This window comes from Ochotona princeps, chromosome 20, assembly GCF_030435755.1.
Source record: "Ochotona princeps isolate mOchPri1 chromosome 20, mOchPri1.hap1, whole genome shotgun sequence".
Classification (NCBI taxonomy): domain Eukaryota; kingdom Metazoa; phylum Chordata; class Mammalia; order Lagomorpha; family Ochotonidae; genus Ochotona; species Ochotona princeps.
The window spans coordinates 16,039,098-16,062,340 of record NC_080851.1 but is presented as its reverse complement, the minus strand read 5'-3'; the positions used below and the strand labels follow the sequence as shown (position 1 = coordinate 16,062,340).

Here is a 23,243-nt window from a genome sequence, read left to right as displayed (position 1 = left end):
ACATTAATTGACATGGTATTGATTAACTAATATGTTACTAGGAAAATGCAGGTTCTCAACCACAACCTGTGACTTCTTCATAGACATTTCAATTTTGGTTTATATTCAACCGTGTTCTATACACCTTAAAATGGCTATAGATTGCTATTCAGCTGTCTCATGCCTATTTTAATTTTAGTCTTTAGCAGTTTATAGCGTTGAAGCATGTTTTCGCTGAACCTGGCTGTTTTTCAGGTGGTCTAACTCTATAATTGTAACAGGATATATGTCAACTGTTTAGGTGAGCATGTTTAGGAGGGGTGTGCAGAGAAATCTTCCATACCCCAGTGAGGAGTAACTAATCTTTGTGTCCCACCCAGTGAGTTATAAGTAGCTGGCACTGTTTTCATGCTTAGTTTCCTCCTATAAATATTTTTGGCTTTCCCTGAAATCATAGGCATTCAAAACATTATTTTAAATACATAATAATCAATATTTATATATATATTTTCTAAGTTCTGTCTGAGAAAGCCTCTGCAGCTTCTTATTTGGCTTAACTCACTTCACAAAATGATGAAGTTTAATATTCTGTCATTACATATCCTCTGTACATGCAAATATTCATTTGACTGGCTATGTTTATGTAGGAAAATATATTTTATTTGATTCGTCTTATGTGTATAAATGAATTATGTATGTGTATATAAAAATATGAATAGGCAAATTTGGAGAAAAACTTTAAATGATTAATATGTCTTTTGAAAAGGTGGTTTTAATTTTTATTAATGTGGTTATCAGCATTGTTTCGTTTTACCTGCTAAAGAAACCATAAATTGTAGACATACATAAAAATATGGAGAAAATTATTTTCTAATACAATGTAAGTATTTTAGGTTTATTTTTCTAGCTTATGCATATTTGATTTTTGAATAAAATTAACGTTGCACCAAACCTAATTTTTCCTCTCAAAAAGGAATATTTGCAGTTCACATTAAGCAACAATGTAAGAAATACACCAGAATTTTGAAGCATGGTCATTTTCCAGTGAGTGCAAGTATGTAAAGACAGATGTGAATGTGTAGGGCCATCTGTCATGCTATTTTGAACATTTGATCATTAGTGTTTTCTGCAAGCCTGAAGCTTAAGCTGATGTTTTTATTTGACTCTGATGAAAAGACAGATTTGCCAATATTTTAAGTGCGAGTATTTTCCCTAAATGTTTTGTTTCTTATGACAGAACTTGGTCACTTCACTTCAAGTGCAAGTGCAATGAGCCAATGAGCAGATTTTTTTTTTGATTTATCCATTTATTTGAAAGGCAGATTAGAGAGAGAGAAACAGTCACAGCCAGGGCTGAGTCAAGCTTAAACCAAGAGCCTGTGAGCTTCATTCAGCTCTATTTGCACAACAGGATCCCAAGCACTTGGGCCATCCTTCATTGCTTTCTAGCTATACCAGCTTAGGAGCTGGAATGGGAGTGGGGTCGCTGGAACTCAAACCAGTGCCAGGCAGCACTGCCAGCAGCTCTGAGCAAGTATCTTAAACTTTTAACATGCTTGATAGATGAAAGCAGCCATGTTCATTTGGAAGTCCCGATTTGATCTCCTCAACTGCTAGTGGACGACTTTGGTCTTGGACTCCTGCGAGTGGAAAGTGAGGTGCATCTGTATCTCAGGCAGCTCTTTGACTGTTTCATTGAAGCCGTTCGTTGAGCTGTTGAATGGGCATTGCCCAACTGGGATATAGCAGTTGACACATCTCAAAGTCCCCGCCTTCATGTACGTCCTCGGTGAGTGGGAAGACAGTGGTTGGGGATGAATGTGGGCAAATGACCAGAATAAGGAAGGACCAGAGGTTTTGGCCTAAGATGGAAAGAGGCTGGAGGGTTTTGAACAGAGGGCAGGGTAGGAGCTGCTTTGTAAAGGGGTCAAAAACTGCTCTTATCTGAAAGAGGTGTGGGCTTCCCAGAGGTCATGGGACATGAACCTACTGTAATAATTCAGGCACGTATTGGCAGGGCTTCGGTCTGGTGTTCTTACGGTAAGCAGTGAAAAGTATTTGGACTTACAAGAAGGGAGACAAGGATAATTATACATTTTTACAATTTTTTTTATTACAGTTAACTTATTTGCCTGGTAAATAAGCAGTGGAGTTACTATTCATTCAAATTAGGTAGACCAAGGGGATGGAAACTGTTAGGGTTGAGTTTTTGGATATGGCAAATTTGAGAGGATGGTTAGATATTATGGGGAGATCTCAAGAAGATCGCTGTGGGTCAGGATCTAAGAATCTGGAATGATGTTTGGAGTGCAGTGCTAAGGGGATGTTTATTTGAAAGTCTTAGACATGAAGATTTGTGTATTTGGTGTACTTCAGCTCTGCTACATTGATCTCTGTTTAGGAAAATTTCTTTTGACCTTTAACCATTATCCTTTCTCTCTCTCTTTTTCTCATACACACACACACACACACACACACACACACACACACACACACACACAGTATAATAGTTGTCCTTTACAAGAATGTGTGCTATACAGAGCAAATCCTTGACTGCGCAATGGATACAAACAGAAAATATTTCCAGAACTTGCCTTAAAGGAAGAAATGTGGTGGTTGACATTACATTCTGAGGTGTCTGCTTCCTATTAGCTGAACTTGAAACTAGAATGTCTTTTTTGGCATAAACAGAAAGTACAACTTTTATCAGCATTTCCACTCACAGTTGAAAGATCGGCTTTCACACACACACATACACACACACACACATGCACACACACACACACACAATATTAAAAGCTGGATGCAATGGTCTCCCATGTTGTAACAAGGGAGCTTCAAATTATGTAACTTCAGTCTGAAACCATGTGTGGTTTAAGAGCTTTCTTATGCCTCTAGGGAGAGTGCATTTCTCTGGAATCCAAGATGGCACCCAGATTCAGCAATGTTCTCATTAAGAAACCTTCAGGGGAAATTGCAGGACATTCTGCGTTGTTTTGTTCCATCAACCATCTAAATGGACAAAGCAGAAACGTGAGAGCATAGTTCACTGAGTCAGCTTACCAATTAGGTCACTTTTTTTTTTTTAAAGATTTACCCATTTTGTTGAAAAGTCAGATTTACAGAGAGAAGGGGAGACAGAGGTGAACATCTTTGATCCACTGATTCACTACCCAAGTGGCAGCAGTGGCTAGAGCTTAGTTGATCTGAGGCCAGGAGCTTCTTCCAGGTCTCCCACGTGGGTGTTGGGTCCCAAGACCTTGGGCCATCCTTCACTGCCCTCTCAGGGCACAGGTAGGGAGCTGGATGGGAAGCGGGGCTGCTGGGACTAGAACGGTGCTCATATGGGATCCTGTGCTTACAAGGCAAGGACTTTAGCTGCTAGGCAACCGTGCTGGATCTGGCTAGGTCGCTTCTGGTGCCAGAAATTTGACTGTGGATGTCATCTGCTCCATCCTCTTTGACTATAGGAATATCTACTATCAAGTTCATAATGAAATGATGTCAGAAAGTGAACATGACAACTAGGGTATGGAGTGAGAATTACACTGTTAGCCAAGTAGTCAATATAGTTTTGGACGCTTGGCAGAAAGACTGTGCCCATGATGGAACACTGCAACTGCAGTGTGAGTGTTTTGAGTGCCAGCTTCAATAAGTGCTGTGAACACTGAATTGCTGAGGACTTAAGTTTTCTAGATTATAAATGAAGAGTAGTGATGATGATGATAATGATGACAGTACCTAGCTAGATATGGCATGGTTTGAAGTGAACTGAGGCAAGTCAGGCCTCTGACAGTGACTACACATTGTTGAGTTCTATGGAAGTGCTAATGGACATAACAGTCAAGGACACCCAGTGCATCCTGCATCATGCTGCCCAAAATCTCCTTCTCTGTAAACACCCCAAGAGTGGAGATGTGCAGAGAAGGATTATGGGGGCTTGGGTGAGGGAAAGTAGGGGCTCCTGTCAGCCAAGAAGCACCAGTGTTTGGGTCCCTGCAACCCACATGAGATACCTGGATGAAGCTCCTGGCCCAGCCTTGGTTTTTGCATCCTACTGGAGAGTGAATCAGCAGATGGAATCCTGACTCACTGTTTCTCCTCTTTCTCTCTGTAACTCTACCTTTCAAATAAACAAGTCTTTTAATAAAAGAGGAAGGCAAAGCCCTAAAGCTAACACTAGGAGATGGGAATTCCTATGTTTCATAGAGAAGCTGTTAAAAGATGTGTATTTCTACAGGGCTTTTCAAAACCTAACATCTCCTATCCTTACCCTCTACACCATCCAAATTAAAGTAAGCAGTTGCAGCTCTGAGCTTTCTCGGTTGCAAAGTAGACACACTGGCCCCTGTGTGAACGCTCTGCAGAGTACTCATTCTGATTGCTGTGAAGGACACATGCAGGTCCCTGCCAAGTCAGCTCCTGGGTGTTCGCAGTGATCACGTAGCAACATTGGGGGGGTGCCTACAAGAGAGGGAAAACAGCTGTTGTGCTCTGCATGGATGCTCACTGAGCTGCAGGACACACAAAGGCAACCTATATTATCTCTCAGCCTGTGATGGGTGGGTGCTCCTGGTGGCCATGTGACTTCATAATAGGCCACAGGAAGTTTTAAGAGAATGCACATGATCATAGAGAATGACACCTGCTTCTTATTCAGAGTGTAAAAGGCAGTTGTTGCACGGCATCAGGGAAAGGAGAAAAATGATACAGGGTCGTGTGTACCTGCAGCATTTGGAGGATGAATGGATGTCGTGTGAATGCAGACGCCTAGATTCCAGCCACTTCATGGGTCATCCCACCAAGAAGGCTGCCTGCACAGGGACTAGGTTAGACTCTAAGAGGAGTGTGCTGAGGCAGGCAGAGAAGGAAGATCAGTCCTCCTACAAGGACTGTACAAAATGAGTTCTTTATCCAGGACAGAAATGAATGCAAAAAAAATGTCGTTCATAAGTAGTCATTCCTGGGACATCAGTTCTTGTTAATGTTGATTGTAGCAATTTCTCTTACCTCAGGCTTTTGCCTTTGATCCTTCTAGTTCTCTGGTCGGCAGCACAAGGGAAATAAAGCAGAGCAAGAATCAATGGGTACTGCTTGTTCGTGTTGGTCCTGAGAGCACTTGGTTATGTATGACATAGCCTAGGTATGTGGTCGGCTATCTGATCTTAGCTTGCATAAGTACATTGTATGATATTCATTCACCATAAACTTGGTTAATGATGCATTTCTTAGGGCATATCCTCATCATGAAGTGGCATGTGACTGTATTACACTGTTAACAAGCGTAATCCAAAATAATTGCTCCAAGATGGCATGAGTGGCTGTAGCAACAGGACAACAGTTTATAGGAGGGCCCCCCCAAAAAATTCATGGAAAAATGTGTATGGTGAGAATAATATAAATTTCAATTTTTTTGCACCAAAATAACTCCACATTTTAATTGCATTTTTTTCACAGCAATTTTTGTTGTTCTTATAGATGTTATCTCCAGTAAGTCTCCAAAACTTGAGAAAATAGGCTCAGAAGATGTAAACAAGTCACCCAGTATCAGTCAATTGTAGATGAGCTATGTAGAATTTGAAACTTTTGACTGAGCCCAAGCCCAAATTCTGTTCACTGTATTCATTTGTACTTCCTTTCCAGAGATGACACAGGACACTTGATCCATGGGAGATGGGAGACATCCCAGGCTGCAGTGTGGCTTGGAGTTCTCTCACCGTTGCCTAGGGTAGGACCATCGCAGAGACTAAGCAACCTGCCCAAGGTTCCATGGGAAGGCTGGAGGTCAGGATGAGACTTTTGGTGTTTTGGAACATTGGAGCTGCTTTCTGGTGCCTTAGTTCAGATGTCCCCAGAAGTGGACCCTGGTCAAGGCATAGGTGATCCTTAAAGCAAAAATAGAATCTGGGCTGCTGAGGTTGGAACGGAAGAAAGCTAATGACCTGTGAGTAGCTACAGGGATTGCTGGTCTTCAACCCATCCTTTCGGGTGACTGAGGAAGAAAGGAAGGAACAGATGTCCATATCTCTGTGAGAGCTTCTGCTGGGAGAGCTAACCCCCCAGTTGTTCTGAAGTGCAGTAGGCAACTGCACTTGCCAGAGAAGGTTCTGCGCCAAAGGCACGCGAACTCTGGCCATGGGAAGTTAGAAAGGCCCTGGAGTGATAAAGAGAGGATGTGAACAACCCCTGCAGAGTCTGTGAACACTGACGCTTGATGTCATTTCTGACAGTTTTCTAGAATTTCATTCTAACTAGGAGAAATAAAAATTTTTATTTGATTGAAGGATTGGATTCTTCAAGGCCTCACTTACTAGGCTCTTGAGTATGAGACAAATTATTTATAGTTCCTATTATATGGTGTGAGATGTATTTTATTCACAAAGTCATTGAAAGGTAATTCAAAGTAGTTAATATAAGTATTCAAGAACAAATCCTGAATTTCTGGCCTACCTGCTTTTGTGTGTCCTTGCCCACTTTTCTTCCACACGATCCAGGAATGCACTATAGGCATCACAGCACCTCCTATGTCTCTAAAGGGAGTTAGTGAAAGCAAACATGTGAATATTCATTACTGTTTTGTTCTTTAAATTTTAAAAATTGACTTAAGGAAGAGAGATTTCATCCACTAGTTCACTCCTCTAATGTCTACAACAAAACAGGCTGGGTCTGGGAGCCAGGAACTGGATTCTACTCTGTTGAAAAGGTGATAGGAATTCTATTACTTGAACCTTCACTCTTACCTTCCAGGGTTCACATTGGTAAGAATGAGGTAAGAGTGGATGTAGGGAATCGAACTCAGGTACTGAGGTGGGGAACACAGAGGTCAACTGCTAGACCAAGCACCAAACACCTGCTGCTCTCGCTCTCTTTTTTGAAAAGATTTATTTATTTGAAAGGCAAAGAAGGAGAGGCAGAGTCAGAGAATCTTTCCTCCACTGGTTCATTCCCTAAATGGCTGCAACAGCCAGGGCTGAGCCAGGTCAGGCTGAAGCCAGGAATCTCACTGGGATCTCTCACGTGGATGCAGGGGCCCAAGTGCATAGTCATAGTCCAGTACTTTCCCCGGGCACATTAGCAAGGATTTGGGTTGGAAGTGGAGCAGCCAGGACCTGAACCAGTGCTCATATGGGCTGTCATGGTCACAAGTAGCAGCTTAACCCACTGTGCCAGAACACTGGCTCCAGGCCCCCTGTGTCTGTGCTTAAATTACTATTTAAAAATCATCGCTGTAATAGTTTATCTTAATGCCAAATCCACATCTTGTTCTGCTCATACACACATTGCTCACAATCCTGTTAGTATAGGGTAGAATTTCAGTCATGGTAAAAATATGTGTTCGTGTGTGTGTGTGTGTGTGTGTGTGTGTGTGAGAGAGAGGGAGAGAGAGAGAGAGAGAGAGAGAGAGAGAGAGAGAGAGAGAGAGAGAGAGAATGTGTCACAGAGCCTCTTTATCATACTTTGTTACTTAAATTCTGGGCTCCAGGTGATATTACAAGAAAATTTGGGTAAAATTCTCACAATTACTCAGGCTTCTATTTACCATACCAACTATTTTTATAATACAAAAAGGAAATTTAAAATGCTAGATAACCCACTGCTTGCATTTCAAGATAAAGTGGAGGTGTCTGTATGTTTGACTTTTAAAGATAAAAATATCATATATATGTATGCTACAACAGCTTAGAAATTCCTGCCCCAGAGCAGTCACTGACAACAGTGATAGAAGTATTTCCCAACAAGTACAGAGAAAGAATCAAACCTACCGTGAATGAAGCTGATTTAATGGGCCATGGTGGTTTGGATAAAATTAGCCGTGCATCCCAGCTGCATTCAGGAGACTTGTGGGTGATAAACTGTTGTCTTCTGTCCTTCTGTTGATCAGCTTTCTGTAACTGGCCTACTGATGGTACTAGACATGCGAAGACAAATGAGAAGCTTAGCAATGACACATGCATCTTTTCATAATCTCTGAGTTAGAAAAGGGTTCTGGGAGATTAGAACCCAAGGATGTTAAATTACTAGAAAATTTATAGATGCAAATAAAAAAAACTTTGCTTATCCCTTTGTCACTTTTGCTGGATTTAATTTTATCCCTGTTCAAACTCTGATTCTTACGGTACTTTTTATTTCACTGGAAGCCTAGTTCCAATGTGCCTTACCAATAGGGTTTTATGGCCTGGCACAATGGCTCAGTGGCTAACTCCTCACCTTACAAGCACTGGGTTCCCATATGGGTACCGGTTCATGTCCCAGCTGCTCCACTTCTCATCCAGCTATCTGTGTGTGGCCTGGGAAAGCAGTGGAGGATGGCCCAAAGCCTTGGGATCCTGTACTCATGAGGGAGACCCAAAAGTAGCTCCTGACTCCTATCTTTGGATTGGCTCAGCTCTGGCTATTGCAGCTATTTGGGGAATGAGGCAACAGACAAAAGAGCTTTCTCTCTGTCTCTCCTCTTGGTAAACCTCACCTGTCTTTCCAATAAAAATACATTTAAAAATAGATTTTGTAACTTGATTTTTTTTTTTTTTTTTTACATTTTACCCTGATGTTTTACCTAGAAGGTTCTTGAGGTCAAGGACTGAGTCTTAACATCTTCTGTAATAAGTTACACAGAACACATGCAAGGAAAGTTGATGTATTCTATTTCAATTAATTGCATCTAGATAAGGGTTATATAACAAAAGTCATGCCAGTATATGTATTCAGTTTGTAAATAAGTTATCTTAAATTTGCAATTATAACATCATTTGATTCTCATTTTGAAAACGACAAACTCAATTCTGTTATCCAGTGACAACCACTGATTTGTTATTGCTTAATTGACATATGATATGTAAAATAAAGTACACATGTATCATTCACCTTATCCAAAAAAAAAAGAATGTTGGAGAGTACAAATTAATTCTGGAAAAAACACTATTCAAATGACTCCTTAAAAATAATATTGATGTGCATTTATCATGTACATATAATAAATTATTAAGTGTATTTCTTATGGCTTTAGCAGATTTAATGCTTACAACAATTTTTTGATGTAAAGTGAACTATTAATATTTTCAGGTGCAGTTGGGGAACCCAAAAGATAGGCAAGTTAGGCCATCTCGGGCAATGAAACTGTGGGTTCAGGGCTGCACAGCTTGGTTCCAGAGTCAACCCCTTAAGCTTTTTATTCTGTTTTTTTTTTTTTTCCACATCACATATGGAGTGACAAACTCATCAATCTGCAGTCATCTATAAAAAACTGTGGGTAATAAATTGGTTGTTGCAGTTAATTAAAAAACACTGAGATTTATCAAAGTATTAGAGGCAATAAGTGTTAATAAACCCATCTTTTTAGTTATTTGCCTTTGAAGTGTCTTTACTACTGTATAATGCAGAAAGCTTATTTTCTGTGCTATTCATAAGTTTGTAACAGCTTACCTGTACTTAAGAGCTGTGACTTTAGGTTTAGTTCCAAAGGATCCCGTCTGAAAGTTGTCACAAAGTTTGGTGATTTACTTTGGTACTAGATGGATAAAGAGAAGATTGCACTATTATGAATAAGTAGTTTTATTGTAACTGGAATTTAATTTTTTCCAGTTTAAGTACCTCACTGGTGAAAGACAATTTTGAGGCTTTTGTTGTAGTAGTTAAAAATTGTATGTAAAATTTTGAAAGAATAAAATTCAAAACTATATGGATAATTTCTTTTCTTGGTAGACAGCAATACTTCAATTGTCCTTGTATAAATAGATCAGAATTAGCTAAAGCATATGTAATTAAGAAAATACACTCAATACTTATCAGCTTAGCTTTACTAGCATTACATATTATTTATGGCACTGAACTTATTTCAAGAATGACATTATAGTAAAATTGCTGAATAAAGTTAATAATTTATCATGCCTAGAAGAGAGCAAATATTGATTGTTCATTTAAAGCTGTACTACAGAATAGAGTTTCATTAGATGGTATTTATTTTATTTTTAAAAAGAGGTACTGGGAGCAAAAGAAAGACTGAGAGACTAAGAGAGGGAGAGCTTCATCCACTGGCTCACTCTGAATGCTGGCAGCAGCTGGGGTTGAAGCCAGCAGCTGGGAACTCAGTCCAGGGGTCTCATGTGGCCTGTAGGGGTCCAGTTACTTTCGCCATTTTTACTGCATCGCAGAGTCGGCCTACCAAACCCAGGTGTTCTACTGGGAGACACAGGGTTCTTAGGATCCACATACACCTTTGCTCTTAGTGGAAGCGATAGGAACTGACATAGGATGTGTGTGCTGCCAAAGCAGATCCAGCAAACATCTTGAAGGTCTCTAAAGTTGGATCAATGTGACCTAAGCAGTGAATTTAAGGATACCAAGCTGATAAAGTTGTGTTCTTAATGGACAATCCTAGGTCACAAGAATGTGAAAGAATTAGTAAAAGTTTTAAAGAAAGAACTCCTAGTACAAGGTTTTTCCATCTTTAATTAACAACATTATATGAGGCCAAGTTAATATAAAAAAACCTTCTGTTAAAGTTCTGTAACAATCCTGACACCTGGCGGTTGCACCGTTTATAACATTGCTTTCCATTCACTCAGAACAAATTAGTTTAGCTAAAACAATAAATGCCAGGCTTTCCGCACACTTCACGTACATAGTCTTGTAATTCTAACTGTAAGTTAGCAAAAAATGTTTTAATATGCCAATAACATTTCATATTTAATTGACTTTCCTTATCTCCAAAAGGTATCATCTATTTGCTGCAAGTCGTAGATGCCCTGATCCAGTGAAGAAAGTTACTCATTATGGCTTGTTGAATTTGCTAACTGTAATCTCAGTAGATCCTAACAGCTTACATTCATTGAATACATCAATATTGCAGGAATAATATGACACAGAAGCCATACTCTTAGCCCTTATCCGATCTTTTTTCCACCTGAATAAATCTATTCTTTTTCTTATTTTTGCTTTGGTAGTGTGTTGGGCCTATTGTTTATCTCTTTATCTTGAAAGAGTCATATTTATGTGCTAGATTATAGGCCAAAGTGTGGAAAATACTGATTTTTATTGCAGTTCTCTTTTGGCCTCCTTTGTGTCTACATATTTCCTGCTATTCTTTTAAAATTCTTGTAAATCTTGCTCATATCTTATTTATTTTCTATCAGCAGAGTCACTGAAATAATAAAATCTTCACTTTTGTCCTTTTTCACTCGTTCATCCACTGGTTCCATGGATATATTTCATTTATACTAACTTGTAAGTTCCCGGTCACTGACATTTGCTTTTTAATTGTGTTTTTATCTGTCTGTCCTCCTCAGACGCAGGTCCAGCCAAAGCTGGCAGATAAAATCCCATTAGAAACAATAACAAGGGCCTTGCCTCTCTTTTATTTTTTGCTGCTTCTGAATTGTGAAATGTCATAAGAAATAAGGAAATAGAGTTTTGCCTATCTTATACACATACATTTTTTGGTTTATATAATAGCTGTCCCAATTAAGAAATGAATAAAAGTAGTGCACACAGACCCTTATCTGACATGCAAGTATGTATAGTCAGAGTGGAACTATGTAAGAGATTGTCATATAGAGAAGTGAAGGTACAATGCGGTATGCATTTCTATTCCTGAATCAAAGATGAACTCCTAATGAAACTGTTAAGTATATTTTGATGATAGGATGCTGGACTTTCTGCCATTGTCTATACCTACAATGTCATAACACACTTAAGTCCATGTCATGATGAATTTAGGACTGTTTTTAAATATTATAATTATATTATAATATTATAATACTGTAGAGGAAATCAGTGGGGGGAAAAGAATTGGGGAAGGGGAAATCCCTGAGCCTATGGAACTGTATGAAAAATTAATTAATTTTGGGCCCGGTAGCGTGGCCTAGCGGCTAAAGTCCTCGCCTTGAACGCCCCGGGATCCCATATGGGTGCCGGTTCTAATCCCGGCAGCTCCACTTCCCATCCAGCTCCCTGCTTGTGGCCTGGGAAAGCAGTCAAGGACGGCCCAAAGCTTTGGGACCCTGCACCCGTGTGGGAGACCTGGAAGAGGTTCCTGGTTCCTGGCTTTGGATCGGCCCGTTGCGGCTCACTTGGGGAGTGAAACATTGGATGGAAGATCTTCCTCTCTGTCTCTCCTCCTCTCTGTATATCCGGCTTTCCAATAATAATAAAAAAATCTTAAAAAAAAAGAAAAATTAATTAATTTTAAAAACAAGTAAAAAGGAAATAAAACGTATTTGTGACTTAAAAAAAAAAATCAAAGGCTCTTTTGTACCTGCCGGAATTCGTGTGGTTTGGGATTGATGTAGACACCTGCGGGGAACTTGCCATTCCTCACGTACAGTAACTTTGCTTTCTGTAAATCTGGATGTGGAAATCTGGTTACAAACTTGGGAGATGCGGCCTTCTTGGGATGACTTCTTATGCTGGGCAACTGAAGCTGGGCTTCTGGAAACTTGCTTTGATTCCTCCCTTTTTCTTCCTTGGTAGGCCGTGTTGGTATTTGTGGCAACCGCAGGGACGTGTACAGTTTGTAACTGAAGTCAGGAGGCTTTATTTCCCAAATGTCAACTTTCTTGGCAGGTCGCACAGGTCTTTGGACAGATTTCCCCCGTGTGGAGTTGCGATCTTGTAAGGGACACTGCAGCCTCCTTGCGATGTCGCTCTCATCCCCGGGGGAGTCAGGGTTCATGGTGTTGGGGCTGTGGCACTACATGGAGAGATCTGTGACAGACATGGAAATCAGCGAAGACTGTTGCTATAGCAATGGCAGAGTCAACATTTCCTCTCCAGGTGAGAGCAGTCTTTGAAAGACGTATGAGGCCGAATAAAGCTCAGAAATGCAGGGAGTGTGTGCAGAGGGGAAGAAGGGTGTTTCTATGAGGCCTTTGTCGCAGCAGTCATTGCGCCAGGGATCAGGAGGTATTCTAAGGGATTGACTTGGAGTGGCTGTCGTGCTGCACAGAGATGGTCACCTCTTGGGATACCTGTATCCCTTACTGAGTGCCTGGGAGTGAGTGCTACCTCCAGTTTGGATTGAGTGTTTTGCCGATGTGTGCTCCGGGAGGCAATAGACGATGACTCGTGTTGCTTAGTGAACCAGTAAATGGAATCTCTCTCTCTCCCACCTCTCTAACTCTGCCTCTCAGCTGAATACATCTTTAAATGATTGACTTAAACCCCTTGTGCTTAAATAGCTGAGAAGCCTCTAAAGAGACAGGAAGGAAACAAAAACATGAACCTGTGTGATGTGATAGGTATCACAGTGCTATTATGAGAAGCAAGGGAAGGGATTAAGTCAACTCCAGTAGGAAGATAGAAATAACACCAGAGGAAAAATGGTTGCCTTTGCCACACCGGCATCCTAAGGCTGAAGGCTGCTGGAATCCCAGTTATTCTGCCTCTGTTCAGTCTTTGCTGACACCCTGGGAAGGCAGCAGGTGATGGCCCAACCGCTCTGGCCTCTGCCCCACAAGGTGAGGGATCCAGATGGTGCTTCTGGGCCCTGGAGGCATCCTGGCCTGTCTCTGGCTGTTGGCGGGGATTGGGGCAAGGGGTGGATCTCTCTTCTTTTCAAATAAATAAATATATCTTTACTTTAAAAAAAGCTGTCATTTGGATTGATGTTGAAGGATAAGCAGATTTGCCCAGTGGAGGAGGAAGAATCATTTTACTAAGACATAGAAAGGGTGTAATTTACCATCATTTATTTCCTTTGGACCTACAGAGCTGCTGTCTACATCATCCCAGACTCAGTAGTGACTGCCATAACAACCTATGGGTGAAGATTTTGGATTTGATTACTACTGATCAGATATTCAGCAACAAGAGAATTATTGGCAGGCTTTTGGGATTTTTTGTCAATGTGCTATTGGACAATGCGATTGAGTTTGAAATCTTGGAAAGAATAACCAGCTCTTAGAATATGTTTGAAAAAGTGAAAGCTGTGTTACAATGCTGCTTCCCTGAGACAGAGATGCTTTGCTTTGCCTTAGGCTAACATTTGGTGTTGTTTTAAAATTGTATCAGAATTGAGGATCTTCAAATTCTAAATGCTCATATTTAGTAAACTGAATTTATGAACAGAAGGAAGCTACTAAGAAGCTAATACTGGTGTCAACCTGTAGAAATTAATAATCATTGTTCATAGAAAAGTTATGAATTGTCTTGTAATTATTCAAGTAGATACATTTCTTCTTTAGAGAACCATGCCACACTGAGAGAATCCAAGCTGGAAAAGTCAGGTGGGATTGTACCAGTGGGAGTCTTTAATGCCACACTCCCGAGGAGTTTAAAATCTATCAGAGAGGGGTAAGGGATGAATGAAGAAGTTTACATAGGACATGATCAGGGTGTGTGTGTGTGTGTGTGTGTGTGTGTGTTAAACACACAGGTCACGATAGTAGCAATGTGGAAGTGGACTCAAAGTAAAGAAATAAAAGTTGGCAGAAAAGCCATTTCCATCATCTAGCCAAGAGATGACAGAAGCCTAAACAAAGACAAAGCAGGAGTTCTTAGGAGATAATCATCCAATCTAATACCCTGGGCTTTGGGGCTAACGTAATTTGATCTCCTCACCTACAAAAACGAATATAGGAGGACAAGCAGATATAGAAATGGGTCACAGTATATAGCAGATTTTAGCAAAATGCATGTTCTTTACACACTTGGAAGTATAAGCCCTGTGAGTTAGCCAGCTTTTGATACATTAGTGTTGTGCTAACAGATTTCTGCCTTCAAATTCAGTTTTGTGGGTTAACTCTGGCAGCTCGTTCCTGGTGTCTCCTTCTCCAGCTCAGGTTGGGGAGGAAGTGGCTGACTGAATCACACAATTCTGTGGAAAGTGTCAGGCAAGTCTGGAAGTGAGAGAAGCCATCCAGTAATTGCTAAGGCTTGTCCTTAGAATTCACATTGTGGGCGTCCAGTGTGGTAGCTTAGTGGCTAAAATCCCTGCCTTGCATTCACCAGAATCCCATATGTACACTAGTTTGTGTCCCAGCTGCTGCAGTTCTTATCCAGAGTCCTGCTTGTGGCATGGAAAGCAGTGGAGGATGGCTCAAAGCCAGGAGATTCTGCACTGGCGTAAGATACCTGTAAGAAACTTCTGGCTCCTGGCTTCAGATCAGCTCAACTCTGGGCATTGCAGCCACTAAGGGAGTGAACCAGCAAATGGGAGATCTTTGTCTCTCCTCTCTGTTAATCTTTGCAATAAAAATAGGTAAATCTTAAAAAAAATTGAGAATGTGTTACACATGTTTATATATAATGGAACAAAGCAAATCTTAACAGAGGAAGTCCCACAGCAGCTGGAGAGGAAAATAATAATATGAGAGCTCTTCCAAGGTTCATGGCAAGTAGAGCTGAAAGGTAAACTTGTGTAGGTTAAGCTGCCACTGGGGGCACTAGAGCCCACATTTGATATCCAGTTAAGTTTGGGCTACTTTGCTTCTCATTACACTTTCTGACAGTGCATCCTGGGAGGCAGCAGGGTTAGCTCAAGTGCTTAGGTCCCAGCTGCCTATGTAGGAGACTCAGAAGGAGCTCCAGGTTCTTGGTTTCAGCCTGGCCCAGCCCTGGCTGTTTTGGGTATTTGTGGGGGATGAACCAGCTGATGGAAAGATCCCGTTTCTCTGCTTCAGCTATCTCTATTTCAATTGCCTTTCAAGCAAATGAAAATAACATTTTAAAAATCAGTTTACTTTGGTTCAAGAACATGTAGAAATCTATTGTGCATGTTTTCTAATGATTTTGTATAAACTTCTTGCAGACCCCTTGTCTCTGTATGTGAATATGTGAGTGTGTATGTACGCGTAGGCAGAAGAATGAAAGATCAATTCTGGATTGGAATTTTAAAGTCATTCCTATGTCATTTGAAGCGATGCGCTGGGTGAAATTCTTCAGCTTAAAGAAAAAAGTGGGTGGAGCTTTGCAAAACAGTAGGATTTAGCACGTTGATGGAAAAAGAAATGTGAGTGGGATTTTTCAGTTGTAGTGATAAAAAGAGCAGCTGAGTCCATAAGGAAGGATCTTTCTAGAAGGGGAGTAGGAACATCAGTAGCCAAGCCAGTGGGCCACAAGGGCAAGCATCACAAACACTGATGAAGCAGTCACCGTGTGACAATGGTAGTGAGGGTTAGATGCAGTGAGGCAGGTTGTTTGAAGGAAACCAAACACTAGCCATTGAAGAAGGGAGGAGCTGTCTCTGCAGAAGTCTACTCCACATATAGCAATTAGGATTACTTCAGAAAAGACCTGTGAGAATCTGAGAACTCTAAGAATAAAACAGAACTTTGTAGCAATTGGCAAAAGCTTATTGAAGAAAAATAGTTGACTATTGTTAGGAATAATGTGTGTTGTAGTGTTTCAACTTGACCTCAACTTTATTTTGCCATGGTATTGAAATTAAAACATAAACTTATTTTAATACCAAAATGAAATCCTGGCATACTTTCACTTTCATTAACTTTCTCAAAGACATGCCATTACCTGTATAATTCAGTTTTTATCCTATGTGAATCATACATTAGTGCCTGTCTTTGCAGTTACTGTATGTAAATAAATCACCAGAAAGTCTAGTTGAGTGAGTGAAGCCTGTGAAGGAGGCATAAGCTTCACTTTATATGAAAAAACTAAAAGTATAAAGAAATACAAGATCAAATGGTTGATAGATCAAGGGAAAATAGTGATATTATTATTAGTCAAAGATTTAATGGTAAATATTGATTTGTAGAAGCTGTATTTTATGCAGGATGACTTATTGGGAATAATAGGATGGTTTAATATGCCTTCAGTAAGCACAGTTGTTTTATGAAGTCGTACTTTAAGGACATGTTCAAAGGCAATATTCTATTAAGACATTTTCAGATATTCATCTTTTTTGTTCTGAATACAATGATGGGATTGGAAGCTGTAATTTGAATTGTACTTTGTTAAGTATTTACAACCCCTTAGTTTAAACCCCTAAGACAGATAAGGAGCTCTGTGTATGCACAGATCTGTATGTTTTAGGTTGAGCTGTAATTGTTACTGTTCAACCATTCTTAAACCTCACAAAACCTAATTTTATATGATTCAACCATAAGAGATAATGTTTGCCAGTTTTTGAAAATTTTATATTTCTTACTTGAAAACTAAATCTGAAAACCCAAACATATAATCATATTTTTCTAAATAATGACAAGCCACCATAAAATAAACTTCCATTTGAATTTCTTAAATATTTTTGACTATAAAATCACAAAATAGTTTTGGTATCTACTTTAAAATCTGCTATTTAGGGGTTGGATATTTAGTCTCGTGGCCTATGTGTCCCATTATGGAATATTGGGGTTTGATGCTGGGCCTTGCCAACTGACTAGTTTCCTAGTAATATAGGTCCTGGAAGGCAGAAATGATGGATGGCTCAAGCAATTGACTCTGGTCACTCGTGCAAGAGACCTGGATTGAATTCCCAGCTGCTGGCTCCAGCCCAGCCCAGCTCAGCTGCCATTGTTGTAAGCATTCCAGTCAGTGGATGGGAGCTTTCTCTAAACTATTTCTCAAAAGCATTGGGAAAAAAAATCTTCATATATGAACACAAATTCTGCGGACTGAAAAAGTGCATGCTTTTGTTGCTTGCATATATGAGGTTATTTGTGACAATAAATATTTGAGAGATAGATGGGTACACTTCATGCATAGATGTTGCCAGTACAAGAAAAACTTATTATGAAATAGTTTGCTGTTGACACTGAACCCCTTGGGCTACAAATTCATACACATCTGTAAAGTTGTATAAAGGAAAATACAATTCTTTCTTCAAGCTAGAGTTAGTACCTATGGACTTTTTCAAAATTTTATATAAAATAATTTGGTTCTCTTATAAGTGAATTTGTCTCAAATATCATTTCATCGATTTGAGAGAGAGAGACCACTTTCATCTGCTAGCTAACTCGCCTACTGGTGCCAATGGATGTGGGCTGACGCTACAGCTGGCACTGAACATTCAGTCCTGATCTTCGATGTGGGCCTGTGGGTGGCTGGGATCCAGTTGCTGGAACCATCAGCAATGCATTAGCAGGAAGCTGGAATGAGGAGTTGGAAATGGACATGGAGTCCGGGAACTCAGATAAGGGATATAGGGATCTTAACCACCCACACTATTTGCCCTGCCTAATCTAGCTCAACAGAGAGTACACAGATTCCTGAAAGCTCATTAAATTGAGAAATGAGAAGACTTCCAAATAAAGACAAAAACAGGAGCACTCCTTAGAAAACCAGTAGGTTCACTTACCATTTGGGGTTGGAGCTTTTTGCAGCATTTCCAGAGGAGTGTATTTTAGCAGATCTTTTCTGCCCGGCTGAGGGGAACAGAGGGACACATTCTCTTCTGTGTCAGAAGAGAAACCAACATGTAAGTTTAACTCATTTGGGTTGCTAGGAAATGGCATTCAGAGGACTCAAGTCACAGGAGGGAAACAAAGTGAAACTTGGCCCTCTGATTGTTGCCTAAAACCTAGCAACAAGGCCGTGAATCCCACCCTCTTTTTGTCTTAGCCTGGAAAGTCAACTTAATAAACAAGCATATTACTCAAAAAAAAGAGAGACACGGAGACAAAATAATTGTGTTGTGCTTCAGTTGTACGAAGAAGTGCTGCAAGTTACCTTCGATGTTGGTGCAGTAAGCTCCTTTATCATAAGGTGATGTTTCCTGTTTTATGTGTCTAAGAAGTAGATTCAGCTTTTGCTAGAATCCTAGAAAGGTTGAGTAGTTTCCATTTATTTCATGAAACAGATGAAGATTTCCAAGTTCTATGGCTCGACCCATTACTTTCTGCAATGTAATTTATGTATAAATGTTTTTATTATCAACCCCACATTCACTCAGCACATACTTCTTGGTGATATTCAAAAATACAAGGTCAGACTGACTTGTGACCACCATTGAGTTTAATACACTGCCAGTCTTTATCCAACTTTATTTCACCAAATTTGATGTGGATCCCCGGCTTATCTCGCTCTTTCCTTCATACTATCAGCAGTTATTTCAGAATGCTACTTCTCCTAAGAATATTTTTTATTTTTAAATGTGTACAGCATCACAGTATTTAGAAAAAGGAACATCACATCGCTGATACCCTTGTCATAAATACTTTTGTGAAATATCTGCCACTAGGTGGTAGTATTGCACATCAATTTGTCCTACTGGATATACATTAAGAAGCAAAAATTTTCCCAGTGTTCATTTTTACACTGGTTATTCCTTCTGAAAGTAACAGTAAAGTTGAATTGATTAAATTTCCTGCAGCTTTTTAAACTAGATTAATCCATCACTATGTTATGTCCCCTTTTATTGTGCATGGAAACACAAATAATTGTTTATGAAAAACAAATATTCAAGTCTTATTTGTGTTTAGCTCACGCTGATTAACTGTTATAGTAGCCTGGCCTCATGTTTCCATAATATTATAACCAGTTAACTAAAAAGCTAACAAGCCTATGGTACTTCACATGATAAGGCACCAGAATGGAAAGGAAAGTGAAGGGCATTTGGATGAATGAACAGTACAATCAACCTTCTGGAATTTTCTTTCATGGTCTCATGAAGGCATCCTCAGAATTTTCTGATGTGGAAATGCAGCTTTGCTAAGTGACTCAAATTAGAGGTCGAATCATCTAGAACTCTCCCTTAGAGTAGATCATTGTGAGCAGATACTCAACTGCACACAGCACCTATGAGATGCACAGGGTATGTTTTTCAGTGTTGCCAAGTTTGGAAGGGTATAAATTAATGGCCAGTGAAAGCCTCAATATTGATTTTTGTATTTCTAGACCTAAGGACTATGTACACTTTTGAATGTTACTTAACATATTTATACATAAAGTTACATAAAAATCATTCTATAATAATTTTGCCACATAGCAGGTAACTAGTTTGAAATATTCTGTAAGTTAAGAGGAAATAAAATTGGCTTTAAATTATGCTCAGGGAATGAAAGTAAGAATAAAAGTGTTTCTTTGAACAAAAGGAATGATATCAACTTGATACCATTATGTAGTTGAATAATCTACCACCTGATGTATTATCTTCTCTATCAAAGGGAATGATTTTCAAACTGGAAATAGCAAACATGACTGGGAAAGAACTGACATTTAATATAGAAAGATGATCATAAAATAACAGTTATTTAAACTCAGGTTCATAAAACCATTTGAGTTACATATCAGAGCAATAAGTATGGGAAGTGGGAAATGAAGTATTACTACTTGCAAACTTGTTGAGGGACAAAATGCTTTAAGACTTGATGTGGAAAAATTAAAATGCCTCAGTTTACCCTTAGAGCCTCTAAAATGCTAATGCAAAAGTTTATTTCTATTTGTCCAATTTTTTAAAAGATTTATTTATTTTTATTACAAAATCAGATATATGTATATATAGGAGGAGAATAGAGAGGAAGATCTTCTGTCCGATGGTTCACCCCCCAAGTGACCGCAACAGCTGGTGCTGTGCCGATTTGGAGCCAGGATCCAGGAACTTCTTCCAGGTCTCCCACGCAGGTGCAGGGTCCCAAGGCTTTGGACCGTCCTCAACTGCTTTCCCAGGCCACAAGCAGGGAGCTGGATGGGAAGTGGAGCTGCTGGGATTAGAACCGGCGCCCATATAAGATCTCGGCACGTTCAAGGCGAGGACTTTAGCCGCTAGGCCACGTCGCTGGGCCCTATTTGTCCAATTTCAAAAGTGTAATTACATGAAATGGATTTCTTGATTCCCGTATGGTGGTAATTGAAAAGTTTAATTTGTTACAAAATTTGGCCTACCTGATGTTTGCCGTGTATCAGGCACAGTTCAAGGTGTTTTCCACTGTGTACATTCTGTTACACAGCACATTTTCAGAGTGGGTAGTTTTTAAAAGATTTATTTTTATTGGAAAACAGATTTACAGAGAGAAGGAGAGACAGAGAGAAAGCTCTTCCATCTGCTGGTTATTTCCCAAATGGCCACAAAGTTCAGAGCTGAGCTAATCCAAACTCAGAAGCCATATGGGTAACAGTCCGTGTCCTGGCTGCTCCACTTCCCTTCCAGCTCTTTGTTGCAACCTAGGAAAGCAGTAGAGAATGGTCGACAGCCTTGGGACCCTAAACCTGCATGGCAGAACTGGAAGAATTCCCTGGCTCCTGGGTTTGGATCAGCTCAGCTCTGGCCATTGTGGCCACTTAGGAAGTGAACCAGCAGATGGGAGATCTTTTTCTCTGTCTCTCCTTTTCTCTGTAAATCTGCCTTTCCAATAAAAATAAATAAATCTTTAAAAAATAAAGTAATACCGTATCTTTTTTTTTTGCTAAAGAATCAAAAATAACTCTGTAGATTCAAACACCTTATTTGAACACATTCAAAACTCATGAGTAAGATACTCTGATTTTTTTTCTTCACCAAAGCAAGCATATGTAACATACTTGAGTAGCAGAGTTCATTCAAATTAGCAACCAGATTCAATATTTTTACTTTAGGTCTGTAGAATGTTGACTGCTGCCATGCCCCACAGAAGATTCCAGGTTGGGAAATGGCTAAGACACCTGTCAGGACTTCTTTATCTGCAGTCTCCTGCACATTCCCTCTCGGAGTGAATTTAGCACTTCGCCCAGCTGAAAAAATACTTCTTTCAAAAGTGGAGACACTGGAGACTTTGTGTCTATGCCTGCTCATGAACGCTGGCTCAACTTGCACCCATTGCCTACCCATTCGACCTTACCCACTATGCTTCAGTACAAGGCTGATAATACTTTGAACAAATGTTTTGCATTGTACTAAAGAGTCTATTTGAAAACCAGTTAGGTGTAATCACATTTCTACGTTGCGCCAAGTCTTGGACTAATTCGAGATATTGTCTTTACCTTGGCCACTCAAGTGAAGTCTTGATATGTGTTAATTTTCAAAACACAATTGGTACTTCAAGAGAAAAACTATTTAATCAAATATATTGCCATCATCTTATTTGTATGTATATAAGCCCGAGAAAACTAGGTATTCCATGCAGCCAATCTTAACATTATATTCCCCTCATGTGTCCTGGAGGTAGAGCATGGACAGGAGACTGACAGAGAGGGAGAAAGCACACAAAGCTTGTGCGGCCCGTGAGCCCACACCAGAGGGCTCTCATGTTGGTCCTCATCTCCGTCATTTCCTTCTGAGGCAGAGAATCCTCCTGAATGGTTGTTGCAACTTAGAATTGCTGCAGATTATGATGACTGAATGACCAGAGGGATATGCAGCCATTATGTCCTTCATCACAAAAAACCACTGACTTCCGTATGGGATTAAAAATGTTAAATTTGTCATAAAAGCAGCAAAATATGTAATAAAGAAGCAGAAGAATGTTATCACCATTCTTAGTGCATTTACATGGGCTTCTGTGCTGACACTCCGAAAACCATGAGACAGCCGCTGAACGTGCTTGGAAAGAGACATGAACAACATATAAATGCATAACACAAATATGCCCAGGGGGAGTAGCAATGCCAAGTTGACAAGAAGTATCTCACTGATTTTTCTTACCTTGAGTTGAGTCTTACCGGCTGTGGTGTTTCTGAGCACATCGTCCTTGCTACTTGTAGAGAAGAAGACTTCAGCACTTAGAACTGCGATGCTCGCAGATGCCAACAGGCTACCCAGGAGCAGCCAGAGGATGACCTGGGAAATCCTGAACTTCAACCAAAAAAAGCAGGACCAAGGGAAGCCTGAGATCTTGAGGCAGTAAAATACAGAAAGGCAAGCGGCAAACCAGAAACTGAGAGAACTGAAAAATGTCCAACAAGCTACCAGCATTGCACCATATACTTTTTCTTTATAAAACACAGGGCAAAACAAAGACAAAGAGGTTTGTACCATGAGCACTACCTGCAGACCAAATCGAGCCATCCCTATGCATGTTAAAAGGATTTGCATTGGTATTAGCTTTCTGCATTTGATCAGTTCATTGCAGTTCATGATGATAAGGAAACCATTCGCTGTAATTCCTGTTAAGAATTCTGCTGACATGATGATGAGATGAAGAATTGCGAAAGAGGGGGCCATGTTTCTTATGTTGACTCCTAGTGCTTCGTTGTGTGTGGTCTTAAATACCAACTCCAAACACTGCCGACGGAAACAAGAAATCCAATCTTCTGATTACCCCTGGGTCATGGCCTTATATTAGTTTTACTCCTAAGAAAGAAAATCAGACACTTCTTTGAATCTGGTGCTCTTCAAATGAAACTTGGAACACAAATCCAAGGATACAAAGGATAGGCCTGCTAATTATATCTTAGGGAAA

At 40.0% G+C, this 23,243-nt stretch overlaps 2 protein-coding genes across 5 annotated transcripts; both read right to left on the bottom strand.

The window, feature by feature from the left end:
* Positions 1-2,847: 2,847 nt before the first annotated feature.
* LOC105941669 (uncharacterized) lies at positions 2,848-18,410 on the bottom strand. Of its 4 annotated transcripts, XM_058678122.1 has the most exons (8): positions 18,211-18,404; positions 17,890-17,986; positions 12,230-12,678; positions 9,400-9,484; positions 7,743-7,888; positions 6,430-6,509; positions 4,990-5,021; positions 2,848-2,991 (listed from the first exon to the last, which is right to left on the bottom strand). In XM_058678122.1, the coding sequence occupies exons 3-7, from the start codon at positions 12,644-12,646 to the stop codon at positions 4,991-4,993; spliced, it is 759 nt and encodes a 252-aa protein (XP_058534105.1). In that variant the 5' UTR covers positions 12,647-12,678; positions 17,890-17,986; positions 18,211-18,404; the 3' UTR covers positions 2,848-2,991; position 4,990. The 4 variants fall into 4 exon arrangements, with proteins under 4 accessions (XP_058534105.1, XP_058534104.1, XP_036349599.2 ...); XM_058678121.1 differs by lacking the exon at positions 4,990-5,021 and having other exon boundaries at positions 18,211-18,409; XM_036493706.2 differs by lacking the exons at positions 4,990-5,021; positions 17,890-17,986 and having other exon boundaries at positions 18,227-18,410.
* Positions 18,411-22,074: 3,664 nt separating this feature from the next.
* On the bottom strand, positions 22,075-23,042 carry LOC131482794 (taste receptor type 2 member 9-like). Its single transcript, XM_058678280.1, has one exon. It carries the CDS (start codon positions 23,003-23,005, stop codon positions 22,109-22,111), a length of 897 nt encoding a protein of 298 aa, XP_058534263.1. The 5' UTR covers positions 23,006-23,042; the 3' UTR covers positions 22,075-22,108.
* Positions 23,043-23,243: the final 201 nt, after the last annotated feature.

Excerpts from the sequence above, each read along its gene's own strand:
- LOC105941669 (XM_036493706.2), bottom strand. The coding sequence starts at position 12,646 with ATGAACCCTGACTCCCCCGGGGATGAGAGCGACATCGCAAGGAGGCTG. Across the intron at positions 9,485-12,229 it reads AACCACACGAATTCCGGCAG|TACCAAAGTAAATCACCAAA; the intron begins GTACAAAAGAGC and ends TTATCCATCTAG. Across the intron at positions 2,992-6,429 it reads GCAAGGACACACAAAAGCAG|ATGGTTGATGGAACAAAACA; the intron begins GTAGGCCAGAAA and ends TTGTCCATTTAG.
- LOC131482794 (XM_058678280.1), bottom strand. The coding sequence starts at position 23,005 with ATGGCCCCCTCTTTCGCAATTCTTCATCTCATCATCATGTCAGCAGAA.